Source organism: Rasamsonia emersonii, assembly GCF_000968595.1.
Source record: "Rasamsonia emersonii CBS 393.64 chromosome Unknown ctg1118621760586, whole genome shotgun sequence".
In the NCBI taxonomy this organism is placed as follows: domain Eukaryota; kingdom Fungi; phylum Ascomycota; class Eurotiomycetes; order Eurotiales; family Trichocomaceae; genus Rasamsonia; species Rasamsonia emersonii.
In genome coordinates, this window is record NW_013562884.1 from 1 (window position 1) to 24,794 (window position 24,794).

The window sequence follows — 24,794 nt, forward strand, 5'->3', positions numbered from 1 at the left end:
AGGAGGAGAGGAGGAGGAGGAAAGACTCCACTACTACCTACCTGTGGAGTGAAAGACTGACTTGACTTCACTGCCGTCGATTGTTCGGCGCTTTTGAAACAGAATAAGTGGATCTGTGATCCGTGATTGTCAAGCAGAATTATTAAAAAAAAAGGAAGGTGTAACTCGCTTAATGGAGTCATGCTTAACGATCCATCATCCCATCCATCCATCCGTTCGTCCGTCCATGAGGTTACCTACCTACCTACCTAATCTGCCATCTTTGGTTCCGTTCCGTCGTCAGGGCAGGGTAGAGATTGCTTTGTATAGCCTAGCCTTAGTCTTAGCTTAGTTCTGCGATAGAATACATCTACAGTATAAGGTATGTATGTGTGTATGAAAGCTCCGACACGATACCCAAAGAAGAAGGAAAAAGAGATTTCCTTTTTCTTGTCGTCTCCTCCTGTTCCTGCCCCTGTTGTCTCCTCTCGTGCCGTGTCTACAGTATGCAGTATGTCCTGTCTATGTATGTATCTATGTATTACATGCATACGCTAATCCAATAGGATTGACAGGATTGATCATGGGCATGTGTGCTAGCTGCTGGGTGGGATGGATTGTGTTATTCTATTGTGTTATATATGTACTTACTTACTTGTGTACATTACAGACATTAATGAAATTATATAATGGCATAGCATGGTTTGATATGCTTTGATATGCTTTGGTTGGGTTGGGTGCAAGTGTCTGTCTATGCATATCGCTGTAGGAGTGTAAGAGTACTCGGACTATGTCCATACATACAGTACATATGTAGGTTGATTGATTGATTTAATGATCAGGCAGACAGGATGTATATACAGTACGTTTTCGGTGTCAATAGTATTTAATGCGATACTGCCAGCAGATTGTTTATCGATGAAGGAATGACAAGAAAAAGAATAGATAATCTTTCCTGTTAAATAGAGTAGATATGTTGATCTGCTGAGTAGTTATCTTCCTTGAACCCGGCACTTGCTAGCTGATATCCTCCTTATTTTCTGGTAATAACAATTTCTCCTGCAGGCAATGAATAGAAATTGCAACAAAACTCCTCCAAAATCATGCTTATACTTTCCTCTGATTCTGAGCAAGAACACTCATACACTCGCTGAACACGTTGTATGAGAAGAGGAATTCGTGAAAGTCCGGGAGGGTGGCTGTTACTGTCAGTATTCCAATATACATTTTTTTTGTTTCTGACAGATCCCCGCTGATATGTATACATACTAGGTATCTTTCCATCCTTGATATGCACTCCCGCCGCCTCCTTCATCTTCTCTGCCTGATCCGTCCCTACGAGTGAGAAGATCTGGATAGCAGACGCCCGGTCCCTACGCACCGACTCGAACAGCTGCAGACGCGACGACACGCTATCTGTCGGAGTGAAGTGCGAGAACAGGACTCCCAGCGCTGCGGCGTCTTCGATCGCTTGGCCTGCCCCTTGGCCTTGGTCTGTTGGGTGTTAGCTGCTGTACATTTATTTTATTATGCTGTGTTTGTTTGATGAAGGGACGGCTAACGAGGGAGCATCGGATGGGCCGCGTCTCCGATCAGCACGAGCCTGTTTTTGATCCAGGTGAGCAGTGGATTCCGTGAAAGTAGGGGCCAGAGCTTGATCTCGTCGGCGTGGCTAACGATGTCAGTTTCGTCCAGTTGAGCGTAATCTCCCTGTCTGCCCACACACACCTGCAGATCGCTCTGAGCCTGGGATGAAAGTCGGCAAACGCCTCCAAAAGTTGCTCGCGTGATGCGGACGAATTCCAATCTACTCCACACGGTTAGCTAGCTTTCCTCGTGGACTGCAAGTCAGAAAGTGTGCTGTGCTACCTGCACGACCCTCTCCCGTATCCGGATGAACTGCCACAAAGTTTTGAATCTCGTTTCTACCGACGCTGTCAGTATGTAATATCGTTCGAAACGCACATCTTCGAATGCAACGACTGACCCCCTGCACGGGTACCACACCAGTCTGCGATCTTCGCCCACTGCCAGGGTCAACCGAACCGTCGAGTCTTCGAACAGAAGTCTGGTCTGCTCATCTTCAAGGAGCGTTTTCGTCGGGATGAGGAATCGGAAGGCTGCCTGTCCGGTCCGAGCGGCTGGGCTGTCGAAGCCTGTGACTTTGTAGGCGAACCGCGACTGTGTACCTTTCTTCGTTAGCATCTACTTGAATGTGCCCTAATAATAATAAAGTGTTCGCGCTCACATGAACGCCGTCAGCAGCGACGATGAGATCCTTTCTATGTGTCGACCCATCGGCCAGCGTCAGCGTTCCCTCCTCGCAGTCGACATCGACCACTTCCGCTCCGAGATTGATCTTCGCAGGACGCACCTGACGACGACGGCGACTCCACGGTCAGCCGGCGCAGCTCGCTGTGCAAGTCCACCCGATGGAAGGAGAGGTAGCGATTGCAGTATTTTGCCGGGATGTGCGTCAGGTCGGTGACTTGGAGCAGTTCGAGGGTGCTGCCCTTGAGAAGATGATGCTAATCGACATAAATACGCAGTCTGGGTCATTGAATATTGGTGTGTTTACCTGCTCAAGATCCAACGCCTGCGCCCGTTCGAAATCGAATCCCCAGTATTTGAGAATCCTGGTTGCGTTCGGGGAGGAGTGGATTGCGGCGCCGACTTCGCTTTTGAATTGCGAGCGTTCGAAGATCTAGACTGGTCAGTGAGCTTTAAAAAAAAACCAAAAAGTTTTTCAAGCTCAAGAGTCGTCCAATCTTCCACTGGAATAGAGACACACCTCAACACGATGCCCACTCCTCGTCAGGGCTATCGCAGCACTCAATCCCGCAATCCCAGCTCCGACAATGCCGACGTCAAGACTGACATCGCCTGGACCTGGCGCGAAGGCATCTGGGGGAGGTAAGAATCCAGGATTGTGCATGGTGGAAGCGACAACAGCAGACGATATTCAACAAAGGGGAACAACTGAGAGGAGTCATCTATGTATAAAGATAGAAAGGCGGGGATCTGCATGTTCATGGGTATATATCCCTGCGCATGCAGCGGGATGCTGGCCAGTGGACGTGTCAGATTTGCGGTACTGTACTGTATGTACAGCATGCCCCTTACGGAGTAAAATTGAGATTGCTGCAGCTGCAGCCAGTTACGTAGCAATAAAATAAATTGAAAAAAAAAAAGAAGAGAGAGAGAGACGATAGAGAGACACAAAAAAAAGATAGTGGTTCAAGTTTCGAGTAAGAATTGATAACTAGGTTCAACACATAAGTTTACACCTATCAACACTAGTTTACCGAGACTAGGTCGGCAGTTCATTGCATAAGACGTACCCCGAACACAACGAACAGAGTATGTCGTACATTAGTATATTGTCAAATACCTAAACACACTCATATCCCTATATATTTCCTAGATTAATTAAGATTTTACAGACACTAACTCTACTGTACATACTATACTGCGCAAATTCCAGCCCCAAGTTCTAGCGATGCCATTGGTTGTTTTTTTTTTGTTTTTTATCTTTCTACAATTTTATTATTTCTTATTTCTCACCCTCATTTTTTTCTTTAACGGAATCCTTGTTGTCTTGCATATACCCAGATTCTCAGTTAATAACAATATTTTTTTAAAAAAAAACAATGTTTGTTTATTGTTAGTGACCTAGATGAATTAACTAACAAATGAATATATATATGTAGGCATCTTCAGGAAGAAATAATTCAACTCAATGCCACGCTTTTCTTTCCTTACATATACCGAATCAAGCGGACCACAGCACCGTGAATTGCATACAGATAATTCTGCGGGGAGTCAAGAATGGAAGTAAATATACTCCGTGATGGGATGAGTTTTTTTTTTAGCTTCCCTTTTTTTTGGACAGTAGGCACATACCTAATCTGGAATAATACATAGCACAACCAATAGGAATCTATCTGCAATTCTGTCATTTACCGGATCTTGCATCGAGATCTGATTTGAAATACATGAATATATGTAAATCGCACCTTGCCAGCGGGCTCATATGAACTGTTGTCTGTCTGTCTGCCAGAGTACAGTAGTACAGTACAGATAAAATTGCAAATCCATGTTGTTATAATTATCCCACCAAGGTAATAATACTCCGTACTAAGTAAGGTTATTAGACGGTTCCAAGGTTCCAGGCCCAGACCCACCAACACATAAATCTAAGGTACTCCGTAGTGGCTAGTACTAGTGCAGATATAACTTTCCTCTTCTGATCGAACGGGTAGGTGTCTCCGGTATCTACCCTACCTAGGTTGACTCTGCTTGGGACAACCACCACGTGCATGCATCGTGCAGGACTAGATCTGCTTGTCCAGCCAGTGACACGACATGGAGAAACTAGTGCCTTTTCTTAGTATTCTTTATTTTGGGTTTGTCAGTCGGAAAGACTTTCCTTTCCATGAATGTCAGGATAAAGTACTCCGTACAGGAGTAGAAATGATATGTAGTGTACTTGAATCTATAAATATGTCGTCAATTCTCTTCGTCCCTTCTTTTCTTTCTATAACCATCCTTCGACTCGACTAGATACATTGTACATACACTGTTTGTATTCTGCTCCAACATGGCCGTCCCCAAACTCAAAGTCGGCGTCGCCGGTCTCGGCCGCGTAGCCAAACGTCATGCCAGGAATTTTCTCAACTTCACCCCCCAGGCAGAGCTTGTCGCCGCCTTCTCGCCCGACCCGACGGAGCTGGCCTGGGGCAGACAGCATCTCGAATCCTACGGTGTCACCCTCTATGACGACTACGACAAGATGCTGCAGCACCCGGGGCTGATGGCCGTCGTCATCGGGACTGCCACCTCCGTCCATGCGGAGGAGACGATCAAGGCGATGCAGAAGAACTTGCATGTGCTTTGTGAGAAGCCGCTTTCGACGGATCCGCGTGTTGTATGTTCATGACATATCACTGTGATGATGACGATGATGATGATGAATACGCTGACTGACTGCCTGCAGTGCAGAGAGGTGGTCGCCGAAGCGAGAAAAAGGCCACATCTGAAGGTGATGTGCGGCTTCTCCCGCCGCTTCGACGATTCGTACCGCGACGCATTCAACAAAGTCAGCCAGGGCCTGATCGGCCGGCCGTCCATCGTCCGGAGCCAGACCTGCGACAAGTACGATCCGTCCGGCTTCTACGTCCAATACGCGTCGTGGTCCGGCGGAGTGTTTGTCGACATGTCGGTGCACGACATCGATCTGACCCTGTGGTTCCTGGGAGACGACATCGTCCCCAAGAGTATCTCTGCCCATGGCATCGTCGCTGTCCAGCCCGAGCTGAAAAAGTACAACGACTACGACAATGCGGTCGGCATTGTCGAGTTCCACGGTGGAAAAATCGCCTACTTTTACTGCTCGCGCATGATGGCCCATGGGCAGGAGGACACGACCGAGATCATCGGCACCGAAGGCAAGGTGTCGGTCAACACCAACCCGCAGCGCAATCTGGTTAACTACTACCACGCCGGCGGAATCACCCGCGAGGTGCCCGAGGACTTCCAGGGCCGGTTCGAGAAGGCGTTTATCCAGGAGGCGAACGAATTCACCGACGCCTGTCTGAACAACAAGCCCCTGCCCATGAAGTTGAGCAACGCCGCCAAGGCGGTTGAGATCGGCGCCTATTTGCAAGAAGCCCTGGTGACGGGGAAGCAAATCCACTTTGACGAGTTTGGCCGGAGGATCGAGCGACCTAATCTGTAGCGCGTCCCGTTTGTATCAATTGATTGTTTGTCTTTATCGTCATGTCCTGCCCAAAGGTTAGTCGAGCAGTAGTTTGTCGACCAAGTCATCCATCATACCCGTCGTAACTCACACCACCGCAAGCCAAAATCGGTACAGAATGTATGATTACGGCTGTAGGCTTGTGACACTGACAGATCTGTCCTCCTCCCATTGAGCCTTCAAGGACTGTATTAGCGGCTCGCTCTTCCACCCCGTCGTCTTTTCCATGTTTATCAAAAACGCAATCGCGGCGTCTTGGGTCCGTTTATCGCGTAGACAGCCACCCCCTGTCGAGAAAACAATTAGCCAAACTTGTCTTCGGGGTTGAGAAGTTTACACTCCCAAAGCAAGGGTTAAGACTTACAAACAGAGAGAGCATGGCGAGCAGTGAAAAGCGTATTCTCTGCGGTTTTTTGATTCGATACGGCTATACCCAGGACGATCAGGAGATGCTCGCGGATCGACTTCTACATGATGGACATTGTGAGAGAATGATAATGACAACATGGGTAGTAATTTCGACGGGCTAGGGATAAGTCACTAACCTCTGTCCTTCTTACATGCTGGAAACAGTCATATCCGGATCTCATGTCCGACGCCAGATGATGAGGAGACACCGACGTCGCGAGAATAACCATCTTGGCGATATGGTAGTATTGTAAACCGATCGCTTTGCAATAATTGTTAGTAAAGTTAGAGATAGTCTTAACGATAAAATCCCTTACCATGGAACGGCGCTAGCATCCAGACTTCTGGAAGACCGCCTCGATACTGTTCCTCTTCTGTGCCACTGCAGGGCGGTTTGAATAGAATAGGCTCGAACGTCGACGGCCTTTTCCGTTTCCAATCTTCCACTTCCTGGTCTACCTGCTGCAAGCTCTCACTCCATGACCGGCCGCCGTCCAAAGGAGTGTGCTGCTGTCGCTCCTGAAAAGCACAACTCAACACCTTGGCCAGAAGGAAAACCATCCGGTTCGCCCAGGACACGTCATCGTTTCTCTGAAATGTGCTCGAACGGAGGTAGGTCTCCAGTCTGGTCCTCAGGGGCTGCTGCGAGACCAGAGATGCGTAGATGTCTTCACGAAGACACAACCATGCCGCAGCCTCTCCTAGACCGCCGGAAGAGCCAAAGTGGACGACTGAGTTCAAAATCCGTGTCGTCCCCAGGAGGTGGCATCGCTTGTCGTAATCTGTAAAACACACAAAAGTCAATGTCAGAAGCTCTCATAAGGAAAAAAAATTCTGGCCGACTGACTAACCATCCATTTCCTCATACTGCCGCAGAATAGCGATAGCCGCGAGAACATCCTCCGATACTTCGGTGTCTGGTGCCGAAAGAACCGGAATGAGGAGCTGCAAACATTGCGTGTGATATTGAAGAGCCTCAGTTTCGTCATAGCCCGAGAATCGGCTCACATGTCGTGAAGAAAATGCAAGTATGGCAAGGCGCAGAACTGGTTGACGAAGGGCCCTCCGTGGGGCCTCGATCTCGAAGTGTCTCTCAAGATCAGCGACGTCGGCCTGGGAGGCAGGTATCTCCTTGTTCAATATATACGCCAGTTGGAAGACAGAAGTGGGCTCACTCACCCATTGCGCCATATTCTCAATAAAATTGCGCATCAAGTATGCTTCTCTTTCAGTGAACTTGTAGGCTGCAGCCTCGATTGAGGAATTGTACGAGTAGCCAGTCGATTGCTGCTCGGACACTACAGCAAAGGTACTTCAGCATCATGGCTCGCCAATAGCACAGATTTTTGAGCTTTAGACATACCACTCAAACAGTACTGCTGATATTCTGGTGTTGAATAACCATCATCGCTGAGGTTCTGATCCAAGCCACGTTCACCATGGTTGAAGCCACTGATGGAATCAATGGCTGTGCTATCCTCGGAATGTCGTACCGGGACGTGTTCATCATTATCAATATCATCATTCAATTCTTCCCCATCCACAGGGCATTCATTTTTGTACCACTCGATAATCTCTTGTGTTTCGTCGTGGTATCGCACTGACATTTAGAGAACCGGGTTAGCCGCACGCACGATAAGGAGGCTTACTTTCAAAGAACTTGCTTGCTTACTTACAGGTCTTTGGCAGTCTCAACCAAATCTGGTCCTTGGAAAAGACAATGCTCTTATCATCAACAGACTTTCCCGCATAACGAAAGCGGACGTTAAGCGGTCTCGAGCATGGAATGTTTCTTTCCTGGCATCGCAAGCAGGACGATATCCGAGTATCGCCTATTATCACGCTTAGAACGGGAGAGGAAGAGGAGCAGGACAGGACAGAAAGAGAACATACACTTCAAATGATGGGCTGTATATTGACAGAATGTCACAATCAGTGGCTTTCGTTACAAAAGAGAGGCTAGTTTGGTCAAACGTAAGAGACACACCCCGACAGTTTTGACTACCCATTCACTCTGTCAGCAGATACAAAACAAATTGACGGGATGTTTTTGAAGCGCTCCGCTCTTACCATCCTATAATAACTCTCCTCCTTCGTGGTAGGCGACTATCGCATGCAGTCTTCCGAACCATCGGACAAACTAGACTGATCAATCGTCAATCAAATCCAATGCGGGGAAAACCGTGCCAGCCCGAGCGTCATTTGGTTTTGTTTCCAAGTGGGCGGTTGAAACAGCTGTAATTGGTAATGAATGACTACCGATATATCTCATTGGCAGGCAATGAAAATCTACATACATTTATCTCTCTCCAAGATGAGGTCGTCATCGGATTACCTTCCGAGATGGATTTGGAATCCACCCAAACCGCTTGCGTATAGCATTCACGTGACACATATATGCCCTACCTATTTCTATCCCTCCATACGAGGCAGCAGACATATTTATTAGAAAGAAAGAAGAGTAGATATGATGGGAAATAAAGGATATAGCATTCAAAACTAATATTGCGTAAGAACTGGAAACTGACTCGCAGCGATCAGCATCCATGCAGGTCATTCATGTCTGAAAATAAGCCTTGTAGATCATCTTCATAAAAACGCAGTCTGAGGAATATGATTGGACATATGCGCTGCTAATGTGAGGGGAAACCATGAACTAATGGGTCAATGTCTACAGGGAAGATCTGAAATAGGTCCCCGCATCAGATGTTTCGAAACCCATCTTCCTCACGGGAAGGTATGAAATCTATCCCCCTAACGAAAACAGGTCCAAAGTGACGAGTCACTTATTTATCAAGAAATCTTACAAGTTGCTTCCTGCAGGCATTTACACGCTTAACGAGAGGGATGGTCAGAAACTATTAGGGATGTCATGTATTCGTAAATGTTATCTGCGTGAACAAGCTTGTCATCTTCACTGCTAATCTTTTGCATTGGCGTAGCACATGAGAGGTTGCAAGCCTCGTGTCACGTTCAAGAAATGAAATCTACCCCGACAGATTCCTGGAATCTTGATGCAGCGTCTCATATGATACCAGTCATCCGCTCGACCAACCCTGGTTCTAGCGCTCCCAATAGCATGCCAGACGTACAACATAAGTCATCCGAGAAACGTAGGGGAACCCCCTGCAAAGGCAGAGGAGGGTAAAGAGAATACATAGGGAAACCAAAGCCGTCAATTTACAGACCATGACAGTGGAAAAAAGAGAAAAGAAAAGGAAAAGGAAATGGGGAAAATGTAAAACATGAAGACCTTGGGCTCGCTATGCTTAACAATGACGGAATCTCAAAGGCAAAGGAAGAAAAAAGCAGACGAGTAAAACAGGATATAAAGGCATGAACAGACCTCAAAAAAAAAGTCGTGAAGGTCAAAAAGCAAAACAAGACTGAATGACGAGAAATAATTTTTCCAACCGCTAAGATGCATGAGTGACAAAAGAAATCGTCACCTAACACCGTGTCATAAAATTAGAGGATTGCATGCAATACATGTCGTAGAATACCCGTAAATAGCGGACCGTCTTGACGCCGTATCAACCGATGCCATAGACGCTGACATGACTGAGTCGAATTTGTCTGCTTCAACAGACATAAAAAGATTTATGCCGCCTGAGGCTGGCTGCGGCCCTTGGAAGCGACGTTGCCTCCACGGCCGCGCGGAGCAAATCCACCACGGCCCGAGTCACGCTGGAAACCACCGCGACCCTGGCTGCCAGCACGAGCATCGCCACGGCCGCGACCAGCGCCTCCTCGGCCAGCACCGTAGCCATTTCCGTAATTGTTGGGACGGATACGACGTTCTTCGACGTAGATCTGTTCAGATCCGATCTGGTGAGGGTTGGCAGCAACGGCCGCATTGTAGCCAGCCTGGTCAGCAAAGTCGACGAAGGCGCAGTTCTGCAAAAGGTTTAAAGTCAGTTCCGTTTCACACTTGGGTCATGGTGGGTCTTTTTCATACCTTCTGACGGTTGACGTCGAAGTACAGAATCTTTCCGAACTTAGCCAAGGTCGACTTAAGCAAAGCCGCATCGACTTTTTCGTTGACGTTCTTGATATAAGCAGAAAATTTCTGCTCATCACCCGCACGGGACTGCCGCTTGTTGTCGTGGCCTGCAGTCTGCCAGCCGGAGCCGTCATTGGACGATTGCTGGCTGGGCGCGTTCTCAGTAGTGGCAGTAGTAGCGGCCGCCGCTGGCTGCTGATCTTGCTGCGGTTGCTGCGACTGTTGTTGCTGCTGCTGCTGCTGCTGTTGCTGTGCGGTGGCGGGTGCAGGCGCAGCGGCAGGCTTAGGCTGGGTAACAGGAACCACGGGCGTAGCAACCGACGCGGCTCCAGCGTCGTTCTTGGACGCGATGCTAGCCCAAGTCTTCGGGGCGGCCTTTGCTGGAGGAGGAGCTTCCTTCTCCGGAGCTGGGGCAGCCTGGTTCGCAGCAGGGATAGGTTCCTGCGTCTTGGGAACCTCCGGTTTGACGGCCTCCTGCTCAGCAGGGACAACCGGAACTGCGGGTGTCACAGGCACGGCAGGTTTCTCCGGCTGAACAGCAGAACCATTGGCCTGAGGAGCGGGCTCGGGGGCCTTCTCGGGTTCACCGTTGGCAGCAGCAGCAGCCGCCTCGGGTTTCTCGTCAACTTTAGCGGCAGCGGCCTGGGTGTCTGCCTGAGCCTCGACTGCCTGTTTCTCAGGCTGAGGTTCAGCATTGGCGACGGCAGCATCCTGCGTGGCGGCAGGCGCCTCAGCCGGCGGAGCTTGTTCGACAAACTCTTCATCCTCATCGGCAAGGTATCGGAAGATGTCATTCAGCACATAGTAACCGTTCGGCTGTTCCGCCAACACGAAGGTCTGAACGAATTTGCGAGATGGCTCGGATCGGTTGGAGATTTCACCAATGACGGAGACAAGGATGTTTTCGAACGAGGCCTGGGAGTCGACGTTCAGGACACGGACCTTGCAGTCGTGGAAATCGAGCTCCCTGATCTTCTCCTGTATAGCCTAAGGCAAGGTCAGTATACGGGGAAATCAGAATGGCAGACCGTATTGCACAAAGAAATCCGTACCTTCTGACCAACCACAACCGGGACCGACTCAGCTTCGTTACCAAACACGAACTGAGAGCGGCGCGAGTAGAAAAGGTGCAGCTTCTCGGGGCTGCGGCTCAATGTGGTGTAGTACTGCTCCACGAAGTACCAGCCAACCTCATCTTTGGGGATCTCGTGCTTGCTATCGTTAGCGGGAGGGGGATTTGTTGGCGTTGAAGACTGAGTAGGCTGGTAGTTGTTGTTGGTATTGTTGACAGCGGCGTAAGAATCCGCAGGGTACGCGTGCTGAGCAGGGTAGTTGCCGTTGACAGGAGCCTGGGTCGTGTCGGCCATTATGAATCGTGGCGCGTGAGAGAAAAGAATCTAGTCTAGTCTGAGAGGGAAGGAAAAGGCGACGAGGGCAATAAGGGACAGCGAAACGCGTCTATTTGGTGCTGTCAGAAAGAAAGTCTAAATTTTGTTTTCTCTCCGCTCGAAACCTGATTTTGGAACGAAATTTGTTAGTATTGATGTCCACGCGCCACGTGAAGGGTCCACAACCTGAGCGACCATCCACAACAGACAAAGAGAGCACTTACCAAGTGGGATGGCGATTAATGCTGTACAGAAGAAGGTGAGGAAGGATTGCGCACTCTTTGCGATTCGATGGAGCAAAGAGACGTGTAGTGGGAGGGAAAAGAGGAAGCGAGGTAGGTGAAAAGATTCTGCGAGCGCGGAATTCAAATGCAGAGAAAAATGGGACGACGAGAAAACAACGCAAGGACAGTGGAGATTTAGAGAGGAGGGGGGGGTTTTTTGGGATGAGAAGTGGAAGGTCCTTTGCGAGAAGCAGAAACGTGAAGAGAAGATGAGACGGGGTGGAAGGTAAGGTCGAAAGTGCGATGGGAAGTTGGGTGACAGACTCAGTTGAAGCTTCTTTCGTGCGAAATTGCCTCCTGGTCTGGCGGTTGATTATTGGCTGCGCGGTGAAAAAGTGAGGTTCGCCCCGATCGGGTCGCTGCCGGCCCTCTAAGGTTAGCGCGATTCACTCCAGAAACAAACAAAACAATTCAGCCCAGTCAGTCACGCCCAACAAGCAGTCCCAGATGAGCAGCAATTCGCAATATAGTGGATGTAACTAGCTGAATATACAGAGAAAGGTAGTTGCGAAGCTGGACATTCGATTTCTACCTTCGCAACGACTGCGTATCTGTTCTTTGTCTCCTCAGCACCGGCATTTCTACAGCAGGCGAGTCGACAGGGTGCAATGGACCAACCAAATGGATCAGCTGCAAGTTTTCTTCAGAGAAGCACCGAGTTAAATTTATATGCTACCAACGACTGTTCAGACACGCTGTCACACAACACAGATGTCGCTAACTTACAGTCCATGAAGGCTCTCCAGGTCCAGCCGTCTTGGCGCACCACGGCAGTCATAACATGACATTGGACAAAGGTGAAGAGATGGAAAAAAAAAACTTAGGGAGCAAATGTCATAGGTATCAACACTGGTCGGAGATATCATTGCCATAGGAATGGGGGCAAAAACACAAGACATAGCATAAGAAGATGACTCTTATCGTAATCGACTGAGGCTTGACACAGGGCCCTAACACAAGAGTCACAACACATAAGATGCATGTCAAGGCAGAATCATGAAAGGAAATTCGATGCGCGCCATATTAATTTACTGGAGAAACAAGAGACACGGAAGAAGAAGAAAAAAGATCCCACCCCAAGGCCACTCCATCCTATACAACCTCCCTCACGACGTCGTCGTAGTCTCGCTCTCCAGAGCCTTCTTCTCACTTAAGGACGAAGCTTTCGGACGCATGACAGCGTCCTGGCTGGTCATCCTCCGCCCGAGGGCACGCTCGACCTTGGCTCCCAGCGCCAGCTTGTTCAGATTGTCTGCCTTCTCCGGCGTGGGGACGAATCGCTGCTTCGCCAGAGGCTTGTTCTCTAAACGCTCAATGCCCTCGGAATACTCTTTGATATCCGCCATCCGGGGGTCTGCGCTGGACAGGCTGGAAATGGTGTTGTCTGAAGGGGCAAGAGATGGAGTTCTGCTGATGGTGGAAAAGCGCTTGGAACTGCGATTGGAGCTGAGCTGCTCTGGGAATCAGCGGGTTGGAGTCCAGAAGGAGAAAATGGAGGTCATAAACACAAGTCGCAAAAAGTTCAGAGTATTTCAGATGGGAATGACTGGATCAGGTGAGAACGCGCGTACCGATGGAGCCATGATAGGCCTCTCCGAGTCCAACGACGGATGGCGAGCCATGTTCTTTTTGTATTCAGCACAGAATTCCAAGGAGAATTCGAACGAAAAGGTGGATGAGCGACTAAAAAAGCGGTGTGTTCTCGTTCGCAGTTCGTACAGCGCCGATCGAAAACTGGGGGGGCTGATAAACGTCGGGGGACTTGCTGTCCAAGGTTAAGGCTATAGAGTAGAGCGACCCGATCACCTGCCGCCGAAAGAAATCCAAGGACGATCGGGTTGGGTGTGGGCAAAATGGGCGTGCCTGCAGAGTGATACTACTGTAATGGGATGGAAAATGCGTCAGCACCGGGGAGAGAAGAATTTCAGGCCGACTGACGAGGTAGTTGGATCAGTTAGGCCGGGGAGGGGTTCTTGATTCAGTTAAGTCGCAGGCGGCGATCAACGCAAGGTAAAACCGCGAGTCGACACGCCGTCGCCCAAGTGGGAATAACTTACTCCTGACCTGAAAAATGCAGTGAGACCAACTGCAAACGCCTGCAGGCTTAGTCTCTTGTTCGCTTCTCCCTGTTCACGTGGCTGACCAGGGATGATAAAGAGGGGGCGCCGAGTGATCGCAATACCCGGCCGTCCGACGTTGGAAGAATTGAAGTGGAGGCTACGACTCGGTTGCAACTCCAGACATAACAACCAGTCGTTTGCTTTCAAAAGCAGGTGGCCGTGCCAAGAAAGGAGAAGAGGAGGCGTTGGAACTTGGCAGTTGGGGGCATCCAAACTGCTGCTCAGGAGCGTTGGTTCCACTCAGAGGTTGGGCAGTGCTAACGGCGCAGCCCCAGCCTCCCCATTCATGCAGTTGCCACGTGCAAACCAAGATCCCAGGAGCAAACCAGGTTTACGGAGTCATGGAATGCACCAAGCAATGTAACTTTACTCAATTAATAATAATGCTGGTCGCTACTGCTGCATGCCACAGTCGGCTCAGCCTGCTGCCCCTTTACTTGGTGGCCCTGTGGGGATTACTGATAACCGGGCATCCTCGGATGCACTAAGCAAGAATACTCGTACATGCCTGCTCTTCTGCCCCCTCTTCTGCCTGCGTTACACGTGTGTCCTGACATGCCCATGCCCAGTTACAGGCATGTGCCAGTGTTCCATGGCATCGGCATAGGTGGTCATTGCTTGCGGAGTCACGTCTGCTTGGTAACCGGTCAGGGAGCTGTAATATTAATAACCGGTGTGATAAAAGCCGGAAGTTAAAGGGAGGCGATTGATTGGTTTCCAATCCATGCTGCGCCTCCTGGATTGCCCTCACTTGCTGTCATTTGAATTGATCATCAGTGATGCCAAGCTTGGGAGCTGATAAATGGGCAAAAGAGGAGACAGCACATTATCAAATCACTGGCCAGGGCTACAGAGTAGTCGAAAGTTGTGGCATCTGTGCATTGCGTTTCTTTGTTGCCTCAGTTATAAAGGGTAGCTAAAGCGTAGTCTGTATCCTCAGTCAACCCTTGCTTGCAACCAAATCCTTTATTATTAATTTATTACAAGGCTTTTACGACTCGCTCCGCTCGTCTAGGCTTGAAGGGGAAGACTACCTAGTCTTACTAATGCCTATAAATGCTCCGGACCTTCGGCCCTCCGCCAGCCTGTAATATATGTAAGCCTTTATAAAGCCTCTGAGGAAGCCCATAAGAGAGCCATTATGAAGCCTATATAAGCTAATATGAAGCCTAGTATACCTAAGTGCTTATACCTAAGTGCTCCGGACCTTTGGCCCTCCGCATACCTGTAATGTAAGCCTATATAAAGCCTTTAGGGGCGCCTATAGGGTGCCAATGTAAAGCCTATAAGGATGCCAGCATGAGTCCTCTAAGGGTGCCATTATAAAGCCCATGTAGGAGCCATAAGAAGGGGCTATGTGCATGCGGGCTGTAGCCAGCTGTAGGAGCGGACAGATGCTTATGTAAAAAGTGCTTTCACGTGATTTTTAGGCCATTTTGACCAATCACATGTGCGGAAATGTATTAGTAAGCGACGTTGTCCGCGGAAAGTGTTATTTTCATTATAATAGAGGGGATTTACTCCGTACGGTAGTCAGATCTCCCTGCACTAGCACTTACTGCCCCATGTGACCAATGTCACACTGGTACCTAAGGCAGAAAGATCACATGACAACCTCTGAACCAGCCCTGCATTTTACCCAAAATCCACATGGACACCATCTGGAACAGAGAAGCTCCAAGATCCATGAAATCAGCTGCGAGGTTTCTGAGTCATGTGACATCTCCTATACAGGTTAGTGTATTAGTCACATGACACGTAAATTAATGTCACGTGATTGAATCATTGGCGGGGGGTTCGGGAAATAATGTTTGCCTGAGGTACCTATCAATATACAACCTAGTTGGATATATCACCACTTACTTGATCTGATCTGACCTCATTGATTATTGTCTCTTCCTTCTAGAATCTCATCTAGACCTTCCCTTTTGTTTACATCAGCCATACATCGACCTTTTTCTTCTATTCGAATCCAATATCAGAGAAATAGATGGCATAGTTACATGTACCGCCTAGGCAACGCATAACCCCAAGACAGTGCAGCAGAACAAAAACAACATAAGAAACAAGCAGACAAAACAATGCCGAAACAAAAGGCCCTCCTGAAGGAGACTACATCGAGCAAAAGCAAGGGGAAGAAGAAGGGGAGACAGCAGAACCAGGTATGTTGAGCTCGCGCTAGTTTCAAATAAATTTAGCGGTTTGCTACTATGATGTCTTTGATACCCTCCAGCCACAACACAACGGACAAACAAGGCTCGTTGCCATGCAATGTACAGACTTAAAAAAAAAACGTCGATCATCGCTATCTACCAATAACAAACGCATACCCCATGAATGAATAAGAGCCAATAGCTAACATCGATATGCTGACGACTTATATCTAGGACCCCGAGACGGCAGATGAGTTCCTCGCTGGTAAGTACCTATTTCTAAAAAAAAAAAAGAAAAACACCTCTCGCTCAACTCCCAGAATTCCCCAAAATCAAATTCAGCCTAATTTGTAGTAAAAATTGCCCAACCTAACCTGACCTGACACTGATACATATTGATTATATCTAGCTGGCGTCGAGCAGGAGGAAGGCGGCGAGAAATGGCGGGCCGGAGACGCTGTCAAGGCGATGCGGTTCTTCATGCGCGCTATCGATTTCTATGATAATGGACTGGCTAAGTTTCCTAATTCGTTTGATTTGGCTTATAATAAGTAAGTCCCTTTTTTTTTTGTTTTTTCCCCCCTTAAAAAAATGATAATCTTTATACGGGAATGTTTGAGGTGAAAAGACTAGTCGTCTATCGAGGCCAAAGCTGGAGGAGTACATTGTTATCAACAACAATCGCTAACAAATACACACAGAGCAAGAGTTCAGTACGAAATAACGCAACATCCAAAATTGGCTTCTCAGCTTCCGGCCCCGCTGATCAAACTCTTGCACATCGCCCTCCAGTCCCATCGGGAGGCTCTCGCTCTCCAGCAGGACAATGCAGACATCCTGTTCAACACGGCGCAGGTCCTGACGAGCCTCGCAGAGGCTATCACCGAGTCAAAGCGCCCCTCGGAGGAGCAGATCCAAGAAGCCCTCGGGTATCTTCGAGAAGCGCTCGAGCTCTTCCAGCGCTGCTTGGCTCTGCAGGAGCTCCGCTACACAGAGTCTCAGGAGCAGATCAGGATGATGGAAGCCGGCGAGTTTGACGCCGCAGGTGATGATGCTGGGGTGGCAGTATCGCAGGGACAGGGACCATCAGAACCATCGGAACCACAGGAGTCCCAGGAAGAAGAACAGTGGGCAACAGTGGTGGAGCCGGTCACAAAGAACACCCTGGTGGACACAGCTGTGGCGCAGCTGGAGACACTGGCGACTCTGTGCAGTCTTCTGACGTTCGATCCTGGAAGCGGTATTGCTTGGGTGGAGGAATATTCCTACGATCTCTTGAGGACAAAGATCCCCGCCTATGTCGAGGGAACAGACCGACATCACGAAGTTGCCCGGGCTCGCGCGCAATTCTTGGCTGCTCTCACCGAGATTCTGTACAGAAGCGGACGGATAGATGTTGAAACGTATCAGAGGGAGCTCAGTGGCGCGTTCCCTCCCGACTTAGATCTTTCCAAGGACCCAGTAGGGCTCTGTAGCAAGGCCGAGGCCCTCACATCGTTCAATTCAGCCATCGCGGGCAACCTACCTGCGCAAAGTGCTGAGCAGGCAAGCAAATCGTTAGCGCTGCGCTGGCAATCCCTATCGTCAGCTTTAGAAGCCTTGTCTGCGGCATCCAAGATCGCGACGGCTGAAAACGTTCCCAAGATCCATCTCGCGAGGGGGGATGCAGAGATGTCGCGGTGGCAGTTGGGCAGGCCGCCATGGAATTATGCAACGTCACAGCAGTACGCGGCAACGCTTCTTAAGAACGCTCAGACATATTATCGCGGTGCGGCCGCTCTTGCTCGCAGAGATGGGGCCGCAGAACAAGAGAGAGATGGTTCTTGTAAGGAGGCACTGGCGGCAGCCTTGGCAGGCGACAAAACCAAGCTGGAACAGCTCAGGAGTGCTGCATCCAACGAATTGCTGGCAGTTGCCGAAGACATGGTGGAAGATGGATTGGTAACGTCCACAGACGTGGAGGCTTTGTTGTCGTAAGCCATAGCAAGATAGTCTCATAGGCCAAAAAAAGCTCATTCGTAACTCCGTATGTTGCGGTAACGATGCGTTCGTTACATGGTCTTTCCATGCGTTCAGATGTCCACTCTGGCCTTAACCTCTTCGTCCATCTGCAGACTCTCCTGCCGCAGACTGTGCTCCTTGCTGAACTGAGTCGATGCCTTGGCGGCGCCTTCGAGATCTCCCACCACGGCCTCCAGCCCGGAAAGCAAGGACTCTATCTCCTTTCGTTGAGCCTGGATTCTCTCTGCCAGCTCGGCATTCTGCGACTGTGTCGTTTCAATCTTGGCATTGAGAGAGGCCTGCACCTCTTTCAGGTAAGGTCTCAAGTGAGCTTGGTAAAGCTCATCCGCGCCAAGTGTATGCGGACTGTCAGGACAGGAAGAAATACGCGGTCAGCAAAACACGAAAATAGAAGAAAAAAGAGCAAGACAGCAAACATACGCTACCGGATTCTGACCCTCTCCGTTCTCCTTCCGCCGCCTCGCCTCCCCCACCAATCTATCCAGCTCATTCAACTGCCTAATCGCATCGCGCTCGCGCATGATGTCGTCAAACTCCGCCTTGGCGCTCTCTTCCAACTTGGCATTCAATTGCCGCCACACCGACTCCAGACTGGCAGGAACATGCTTCGCGGGCGTAGGGAAGCAGGCCGCGAAATTGGCGTACGAATTCGCGCGCAGCGTCCGCGCCAGAGCCTCGTTGAATACCTGCTGCAGACGCGATGCGCGTGGTCCAGGAGTCAGAGGGACCGGCGCCGGCGGCGGGGGAGAAGGCGATGCGGCATCGCAGCCTGGTTGTTGTTGTGATTGATCATTGCCTTGCTGGGAGGTTGTTGATGGCATAGTTATTCAATTTGATATTTTGTTTTTTTTTATTATAGTGATAAACAAAGGGTGAAGAAAACTATTGTAGGATTGTCGAGTTGCATGGGCTGTCTCCAAAAGGAGGGATAGTCTTGATTCTTCTGATAAGATGCGGAACGAGGCCACGCCCGACGCGACGCGAAGCGTCCGTGACACGTGATCTCCGCACGGGTTGCCGCCCATCGGAGATGATTACTATTGGATGAGATCGTTACACGGAAATCTGTCTCTACCTATATCTTCGAGGTTTCACACAGAATTAATTTAAATGGAATGTATCGCTCTTGCTTTTATTTATATAATGATGAAGGATGAGAGACACTTTTGAAAGTAACATTTCATAGATCAACCTTCCATTTGTCACCGGTATGGTGATAGTCCTGTACACGTCTGACTCCTCTCAGGTAGAGTCTGTGTCAATTTGCGGGTGCATTGCCAATTCTCGCGTGCTCTCATTGCTATGGAGGCTGCTGCCTACTCTGGCACTTGGGCCGCCGCCCCCGCGGGAGAACTCTAGTGGCTTGCTGATTTTGTACGTGCGAGGTTTCCGGTCGCGACGGAAGAGCTGTTTAATTGATGACCACGATATCGCGCAGTAGATGATGCTATTCCAGAACCCTTGCAGGGGGAGGACAATTGCCGACGTGAATTCCAGGCCGAAGTTGTTGATATCCGGATAGGCCAAACTGTAAACACGGTTCACGGTCGAAGGGACCTGTTCCACAGGGAGAGCACGCCTATCAGTCAGTATTGTATCACCTTGTATTTAATTTCATGTGTGCAACAATATGGAGAAGAACCAACCCATGTCACGAGCAGCGCGACAAAGTACAGCATCGCATACTTGCAATATGCCCACGCGGCCGCATTCGCCTCCGCTTTTGCCGGGCGGCGTGGATGAGTTGCCCCGGCTCCTGGAGATCTCTCCACCTTCTTCATCGGGATGGTATTGCCGTCATATCCGTCGCCACTTTCAACCGTAACAGAGTAGGAGGCGTATAGATGCGTAGCCGATCCTCGCTGTCCTCCCTTGTCGTCGCTGCTGATCTTATCAGGATCTATCGGAGCTGTCTGAGCAGCCTCGCTGGTGATGTGGATTTCTGTGATCTTGGATCCTTGAGCTTCAAACGGATTATCGATCGCAGTCCCAGGATCCACACTGCTGATATTCTGAAGCTGACGTCGCTTCTTAAAGATTTCTTTTCCGGCCCTTATGTAGATGGAAAATGTGACTAGGATGACGAACCACACTGGGCCATAGAAGACCGCAATGCGGAGGAAGTCCCATGGCATCGAAACCCAGCACCATAGCTACTTGTAATCAGCACTGGTACAGTCCCTGTTTGCTCAAAAGATGTTTTCTTTCTGGGACAGGACTTACAACTGCTGAGCCATATATGGGTCCATTCGTCTCATTCTTGACGAAGAAGTATACAAAGGACGGAATAAATGGCAGACCATAGCAGAGAAGGACATATTTCCATTCCAATCTTCGCAACCTCGAAGCATCGTATTTGTAAAAGAAGGTCAAATAGACATTAAATGCCATGGCGAACGTCCACAGAGCATCAGCGGGCATGAACCTGAGGAGTGGTCAGGGAAACTCTCCTTTTGCAGAGGTAAAACTGGGAGAGCTCTTACCATTGAATGAGGAAACCCTGAAACTGACATAATGGCGTGTTGACACCATGGAGGATACCTGACCGTGAGATGAGAGTTGCGACATTCGACATGATATTGCCCCATGAGGCGTAGAAAACGAGACGATTGATGGGTTTGCGAAATGTGGGTGATCCAATGAAGGTGCTTATGACAACAAATGTTCCCACCAGAGATAACACGGAGCAGGCTCGCTCGGCAGCCTCGATGGCATAGTATTGTTGTTGGCTGAATGACATTGTGACTGGCAGAACCACAACCTGCAATGCCCTCCTCGGATGTGGACTTGTTTGATTTGAACGATATCTGGAGTCAACTAAGATATTATATCCGGCACTTGTATTGCGTAGTTGGATAGTGGCGACAAAGAATAGGTCAGAATAAAGAATGCGAAGACACAAAGGCGATATCTGCATCAAATGTTAGGCATCATTCGTCACAAATGCGAAAGAAAGCATACCCTCACAGGAAACCTGGAGTTGTTCCTTTCAGGAACAAAGATGCAGCAAGCAGTGTTTCGTATGGATATCAGAAAGATTGGTGAAACGAAATTGAACCGATAGTGGGCAACCATATACTATCGTTTCAAAGATATCTCGTATTCTTCCTTTACAGACTGCTGGCTCACTTGAATACGGAATTTTAGAACCACATAACAGCAATCTGGTCGAGGTAGATTCCGCGCGAGGACATGGAATTATGGCAAGTAATGAACAATCTCGATACTGTCCGTAACAAAGGAGCCATTTGAAACAAGAGGGACCTCCAGGAAAAGGAAAATGAAACGGTCATCCGCTATCATTGCCAAAAATCTCATCCAGGCGAAGAGGTACATAAAAAGGAGCCCTCGGTACCTCTACCCCCCTTGAATCTTCTTGGGCTCGGAGATGGGTACGGAGTACACGGACAAGGGCCTGTGCGACACGAAACAGGGATCTTGAACAGGGCCGATGGTGGCTTAAACTCGGCCCTGCTCGCTGGGGTTGTTCCCTGATAGGGCACAGTCTGTTAACGTACTCTGTACCTCGGGAATAAACACACGCCGGACTCCTGACGTTTACCTATGTCGATCAGAAACGCTTGGACTCTGGGGATCTTTTGATCGACTATGCTGTCATACACCGGCAGAACCCAAATCATCCTCTTGATCGGGTGCGGTTCCGATAGTATGGTGAACCTTGTAAACGTCACACTGCCGATTTGACCTATCCGAAGGCGGATGCTGGCAGGAAGGACATTTGAACGGCGATGAGGGGCATAGACGTGACTGGCTGCATTGAAAGTAGATCCCACAGAGAGCTCGTAAGCTCTGCTGAGAAAGAGACAGCCAAAAATTCACCAACAAATCATAACCCGGATCGAGGAAGCACAAATGTCCTCCACCCGACATGGAAGGATGTCAGCCCACTGGGCACGATAAGCTGACTGGACGTGGCATAAGCGCCATCAGATTCTCACGTGCGTCTCAGCATATCACAGAGTGGAATGTTTTGCCGATCACTCCAATTTTCCAGGCATTAATTACGGAGCATGTTCACGTTTTGTTCAAATCGCCTCGAGTAATTAAAAAAGGCGGGACAGTGGCAAGGATTTTCACCGCGGCCTCGAATGACAGTGCCATATTGCAATAACGATGCGAAGTATAAACCAGCCCCTTGGGCCGCTAGCGCGGTAAGCCGAGCAATCATCGTCATGTCATCCACAGCCCCAGAAGAGACAATCCAACCTCATATTCCCTGATGGGGGCCCCGGTGAAGCTAATAATGACCGCCATTAAAAAAAAAAAGGGTCGTTTCTGGGGAGACTTTTCCTATCCTCTCAGGGGATGGGCCTCTATGGTCCAGTTGGTCGTCGGAGAGTCCCCGCTAACTGTGTCTTTCCTGGTGGGGAAACATTTGGCACTTTTCGCGGGGAAAGATAGCCTCAGCCGCTGTCCTGTGCGAGGCTTGCAATCCCTTGTCCAGCGGCAAACTTACGTGGACCCTCCATTTTTGCCTTTTTGTGATTCACTAGTGACAATAGGCGTTATTTCTTCGATTGATGATTTGGCTGTGTTGTTATTCCCCAACGGATATGATTTTAAAGAATCTGCTGCCAGAGTGGGACGGTTCGCAGCGGAGTCAATCAGGTCTTGAGACGTTTTCTTCTTGGTATTATGACTGGGATCGGGGTTGGTCTCGAATAAGAATGTGGATATATCTCCCGTCTGCCGTACTAAGACGGTGACGCCGACTAGCTGTATTTCAAATGGCGTCAGTTATTGAAGCCTGCAGGCGCATAATCTGATGCTTTGAATCCATGTTGCGTTCCGTGCCGGTACCCGGAAAAACAGGGGATGGTAGATGGAGGATTAACTTAATTAAGGTTTCTCCACCAGTAGTACAGGCATTTAGTACATACATGTACAGGGCAGTTGCGTTGGAACAAACCATCTGTGCCATCACATGCATGAACTGAAGCCCAGCGCCTGCTCACCATGAGTGCAGGGAGAATTAAGAATGCAAAAAAAAAAAATTCACGAACCGTTTTTATTTTATCCGGGTGTTGGGCGAACTCTATGGTTCTGCATGGGGACAAGATACCTGGCGCAACTAGTGCGATGTTCTAAGTCTTAACTCCATCGCTTCTGCGAATGTTGCTTCAAGCCTCAAGGAATAATAGGCAATGACCATTTTTTGAACTCGTTTCATTAGAATGAACCTAATCCCCAGTCAGTCAGTAGTCAGAACTTACTCCGGACAAGAGCTTTGTACCTGAAAGAAAAAGTAGAATACGGCAAAGTCCAGTAAGTTTACTAAGTTATCGATATGGATATTGCAGTGCAGTTCCGGAATGCAGGCATCCTACCGTCTTACGGTCTTACCTGCCGGAGTCGGTGTGATCGGCAGGTGCATGAAGCATCGCTGGTTATCGACCTGCAGGCTGCGGCAGCAGGCCGCCAGGCGATATTAACGATGATGACAATTTCCACCAAGTCAATTTAGAAGTTCACACTGAGTCATGCACTGGGACGAAGGCTGCCACAGCGTCTTGTGGAATTGGGTCTTTATTTTTCCGGGGAAGAGGCGAAGTCGATCACTTCAGCCTAGATAGAATATAGAGGAAAAAATCGCTTAAAAAAATTAAGCTTTGAGTTTTCATCACAGAAAGAGACCGTCGTTTCCATTGCAATGACAAAGATGGACGTTGAAAGGGTGAGATGTAGATCATCCTAGGCCGGATCTCTCAATCTCTCTCCATTAGCAGTGGAACTTTGGGTGCTCTAAGTCGGGCGGACAGGAAGGCGCATTGCAAGAGTACACAGTGAGGGAAGGAGCAGTCTGGTCTCCGTGACGATGATTGTCGAAGAACCGCGAGGCCCCTGCCTATCAGGGCCACTAGGGCCGGGGAAGGACTGGAAGGGGAAGGAGGTCTCCCGTCCCCCTGACGGCCTGACATCGAGTTGGTGCTTATTAACCCTGGCATCCATGGATTAGGTAGAATGGATGCCTCTGCAGCGGCACTGTTAGTCGTTGACATTCCGATTGGATAGAGACAATGGCGAAACTCATATGCAGCGGCTAGTTCGCTTCACAGTTCCAATATCGCATGGATTTGCCCACCAAGACAATGGCGTGTTCGTCCTTGCTACTGGCCAGTAGCGTGAATCACTGATGTACTGTAGTAACCCATGAAGAATAAACAAAATAGAAAAGAAGCTTGCAGATTCCGATAAGTTATTCCGTAGATTATTCTCACTTTGTGGACCTTTTCTAGACAGGAGTGGCAAGGGAAGAAAGGTGACCATCTCCAGGAAAAGGAGCTACGAAGAAATACTCTCCGTTTTTTCTCCTTCAGGGATTAAAGAGTGTGAAATATTGTGTATAATTGCTACAGAACACACACAGTGAAAAAAATAAATGATAACGGTAAAAATAACGGTAACATGACTAAGATCAAAAAACCCAACCTCCTTCGGGTATCAACGCCTTTCTCTGTGCAGCCCGCCGGTGATCTGACGCCTACCAGTCATTTTATCATGATTATTCCTGCCAATTTACTTTCCCTCCAAATTCAATATCCTTGCTGATTTCCCACCATTCCGCCATACCCCTCCGGCCATCTGCGGTTGTTGCTGTTGCTGTGGCTGCGGCGGCTGCTGTTGCTGCTGCTGCTGCTGCTGCTGCTGCTGCTGTTGT

The 24,794-nt window shown here is 49.1% G+C and overlaps 8 protein-coding genes across 8 annotated transcripts; 2 read left to right on the forward strand and 6 right to left on the reverse strand.

Annotated features, from left to right (window-relative positions):
* Positions 1–248: 248 nt before the first annotated feature.
* T310_7769 (uncharacterized protein) lies at positions 249–2,914 on the reverse strand (the record flags this gene model as incomplete). Its single annotated transcript, XM_013469436.1, has 9 exons — positions 249–513; positions 635–742; positions 784–934; positions 1,249–1,473; positions 1,708–1,786; positions 1,945–2,168; positions 2,354–2,507; positions 2,558–2,683; positions 2,771–2,914. The coding sequence occupies 9 exons, from the start codon at positions 2,912–2,914 to the stop codon at positions 249–251; spliced, it is 1,476 nt and encodes a 491-aa protein (XP_013324890.1).
* Positions 2,915–4,579: 1,665 nt separating this feature from the next.
* Positions 4,580–5,716, forward strand: T310_7770 (Inositol 2-dehydrogenase; the record flags this gene model as incomplete). Its single annotated transcript, XM_013469437.1, has 2 exons — positions 4,580–4,906; positions 4,976–5,716. 2 exons carry the CDS (start codon positions 4,580–4,582, stop codon positions 5,714–5,716), a joined length of 1,068 nt encoding a protein of 355 aa, XP_013324891.1.
* A 147-nt stretch (positions 5,717–5,863) lies between these two features.
* On the reverse strand, positions 5,864–7,752 carry T310_7771 (uncharacterized protein; the record flags this gene model as incomplete). Its single annotated transcript, XM_013469438.1, has 6 exons — positions 5,864–6,024; positions 6,102–6,204; positions 6,283–6,407; positions 6,463–6,927; positions 6,997–7,443; positions 7,509–7,752. 6 exons carry the CDS (start codon positions 7,750–7,752, stop codon positions 5,864–5,866), a joined length of 1,545 nt encoding a protein of 514 aa, XP_013324892.1.
* A 1,993-nt stretch (positions 7,753–9,745) lies between these two features.
* T310_7772 (NTF2 and RRM domain protein) lies at positions 9,746–11,515 on the reverse strand (the record flags this gene model as incomplete). The annotated part of the gene is made up of 3 exons (XM_013469439.1): positions 9,746–10,042; positions 10,104–11,135; positions 11,201–11,515. 3 exons carry the CDS (start codon positions 11,513–11,515, stop codon positions 9,746–9,748), a joined length of 1,644 nt encoding a protein of 547 aa, XP_013324893.1.
* A 1,411-nt stretch (positions 11,516–12,926) lies between these two features.
* Positions 12,927–13,403, reverse strand: T310_7773 (Uncharacterized protein; the record flags this gene model as incomplete). Its single annotated transcript, XM_013469440.1, has 2 exons — positions 12,927–13,271; positions 13,392–13,403. 2 exons carry the CDS (start codon positions 13,401–13,403, stop codon positions 12,927–12,929), a joined length of 357 nt encoding a protein of 118 aa, XP_013324894.1.
* Positions 13,404–16,021: 2,618 nt separating this feature from the next.
* T310_7774 (uncharacterized protein) lies at positions 16,022–18,070 on the forward strand (the record flags this gene model as incomplete). Its single annotated transcript, XM_013469441.1, has 4 exons — positions 16,022–16,102; positions 16,328–16,358; positions 16,503–16,644; positions 16,795–18,070. 4 exons carry the CDS (start codon positions 16,022–16,024, stop codon positions 18,068–18,070), a joined length of 1,530 nt encoding a protein of 509 aa, XP_013324895.1.
* A 95-nt stretch (positions 18,071–18,165) lies between these two features.
* T310_7775 (MIND kinetochore complex component Nnf1) lies at positions 18,166–18,936 on the reverse strand (the record flags this gene model as incomplete). The annotated part of the gene is made up of 2 exons (XM_013469442.1): positions 18,166–18,460; positions 18,536–18,936. 2 exons carry the CDS (start codon positions 18,934–18,936, stop codon positions 18,166–18,168), a joined length of 696 nt encoding a protein of 231 aa, XP_013324896.1.
* A 421-nt stretch (positions 18,937–19,357) lies between these two features.
* On the reverse strand, positions 19,358–23,517 carry T310_7776 (cAMP receptor-like protein; the record flags this gene model as incomplete). The annotated part of the gene is made up of 10 exons (XM_013469443.1): positions 19,358–19,694; positions 19,802–20,268; positions 20,339–20,540; positions 20,599–21,026; positions 21,077–21,193; positions 21,634–21,925; positions 22,593–22,852; positions 23,017–23,207; positions 23,350–23,369; positions 23,480–23,517. 10 exons carry the CDS (start codon positions 23,515–23,517, stop codon positions 19,358–19,360), a joined length of 2,352 nt encoding a protein of 783 aa, XP_013324897.1.
* Positions 23,518–24,794: the final 1,277 nt, after the last annotated feature.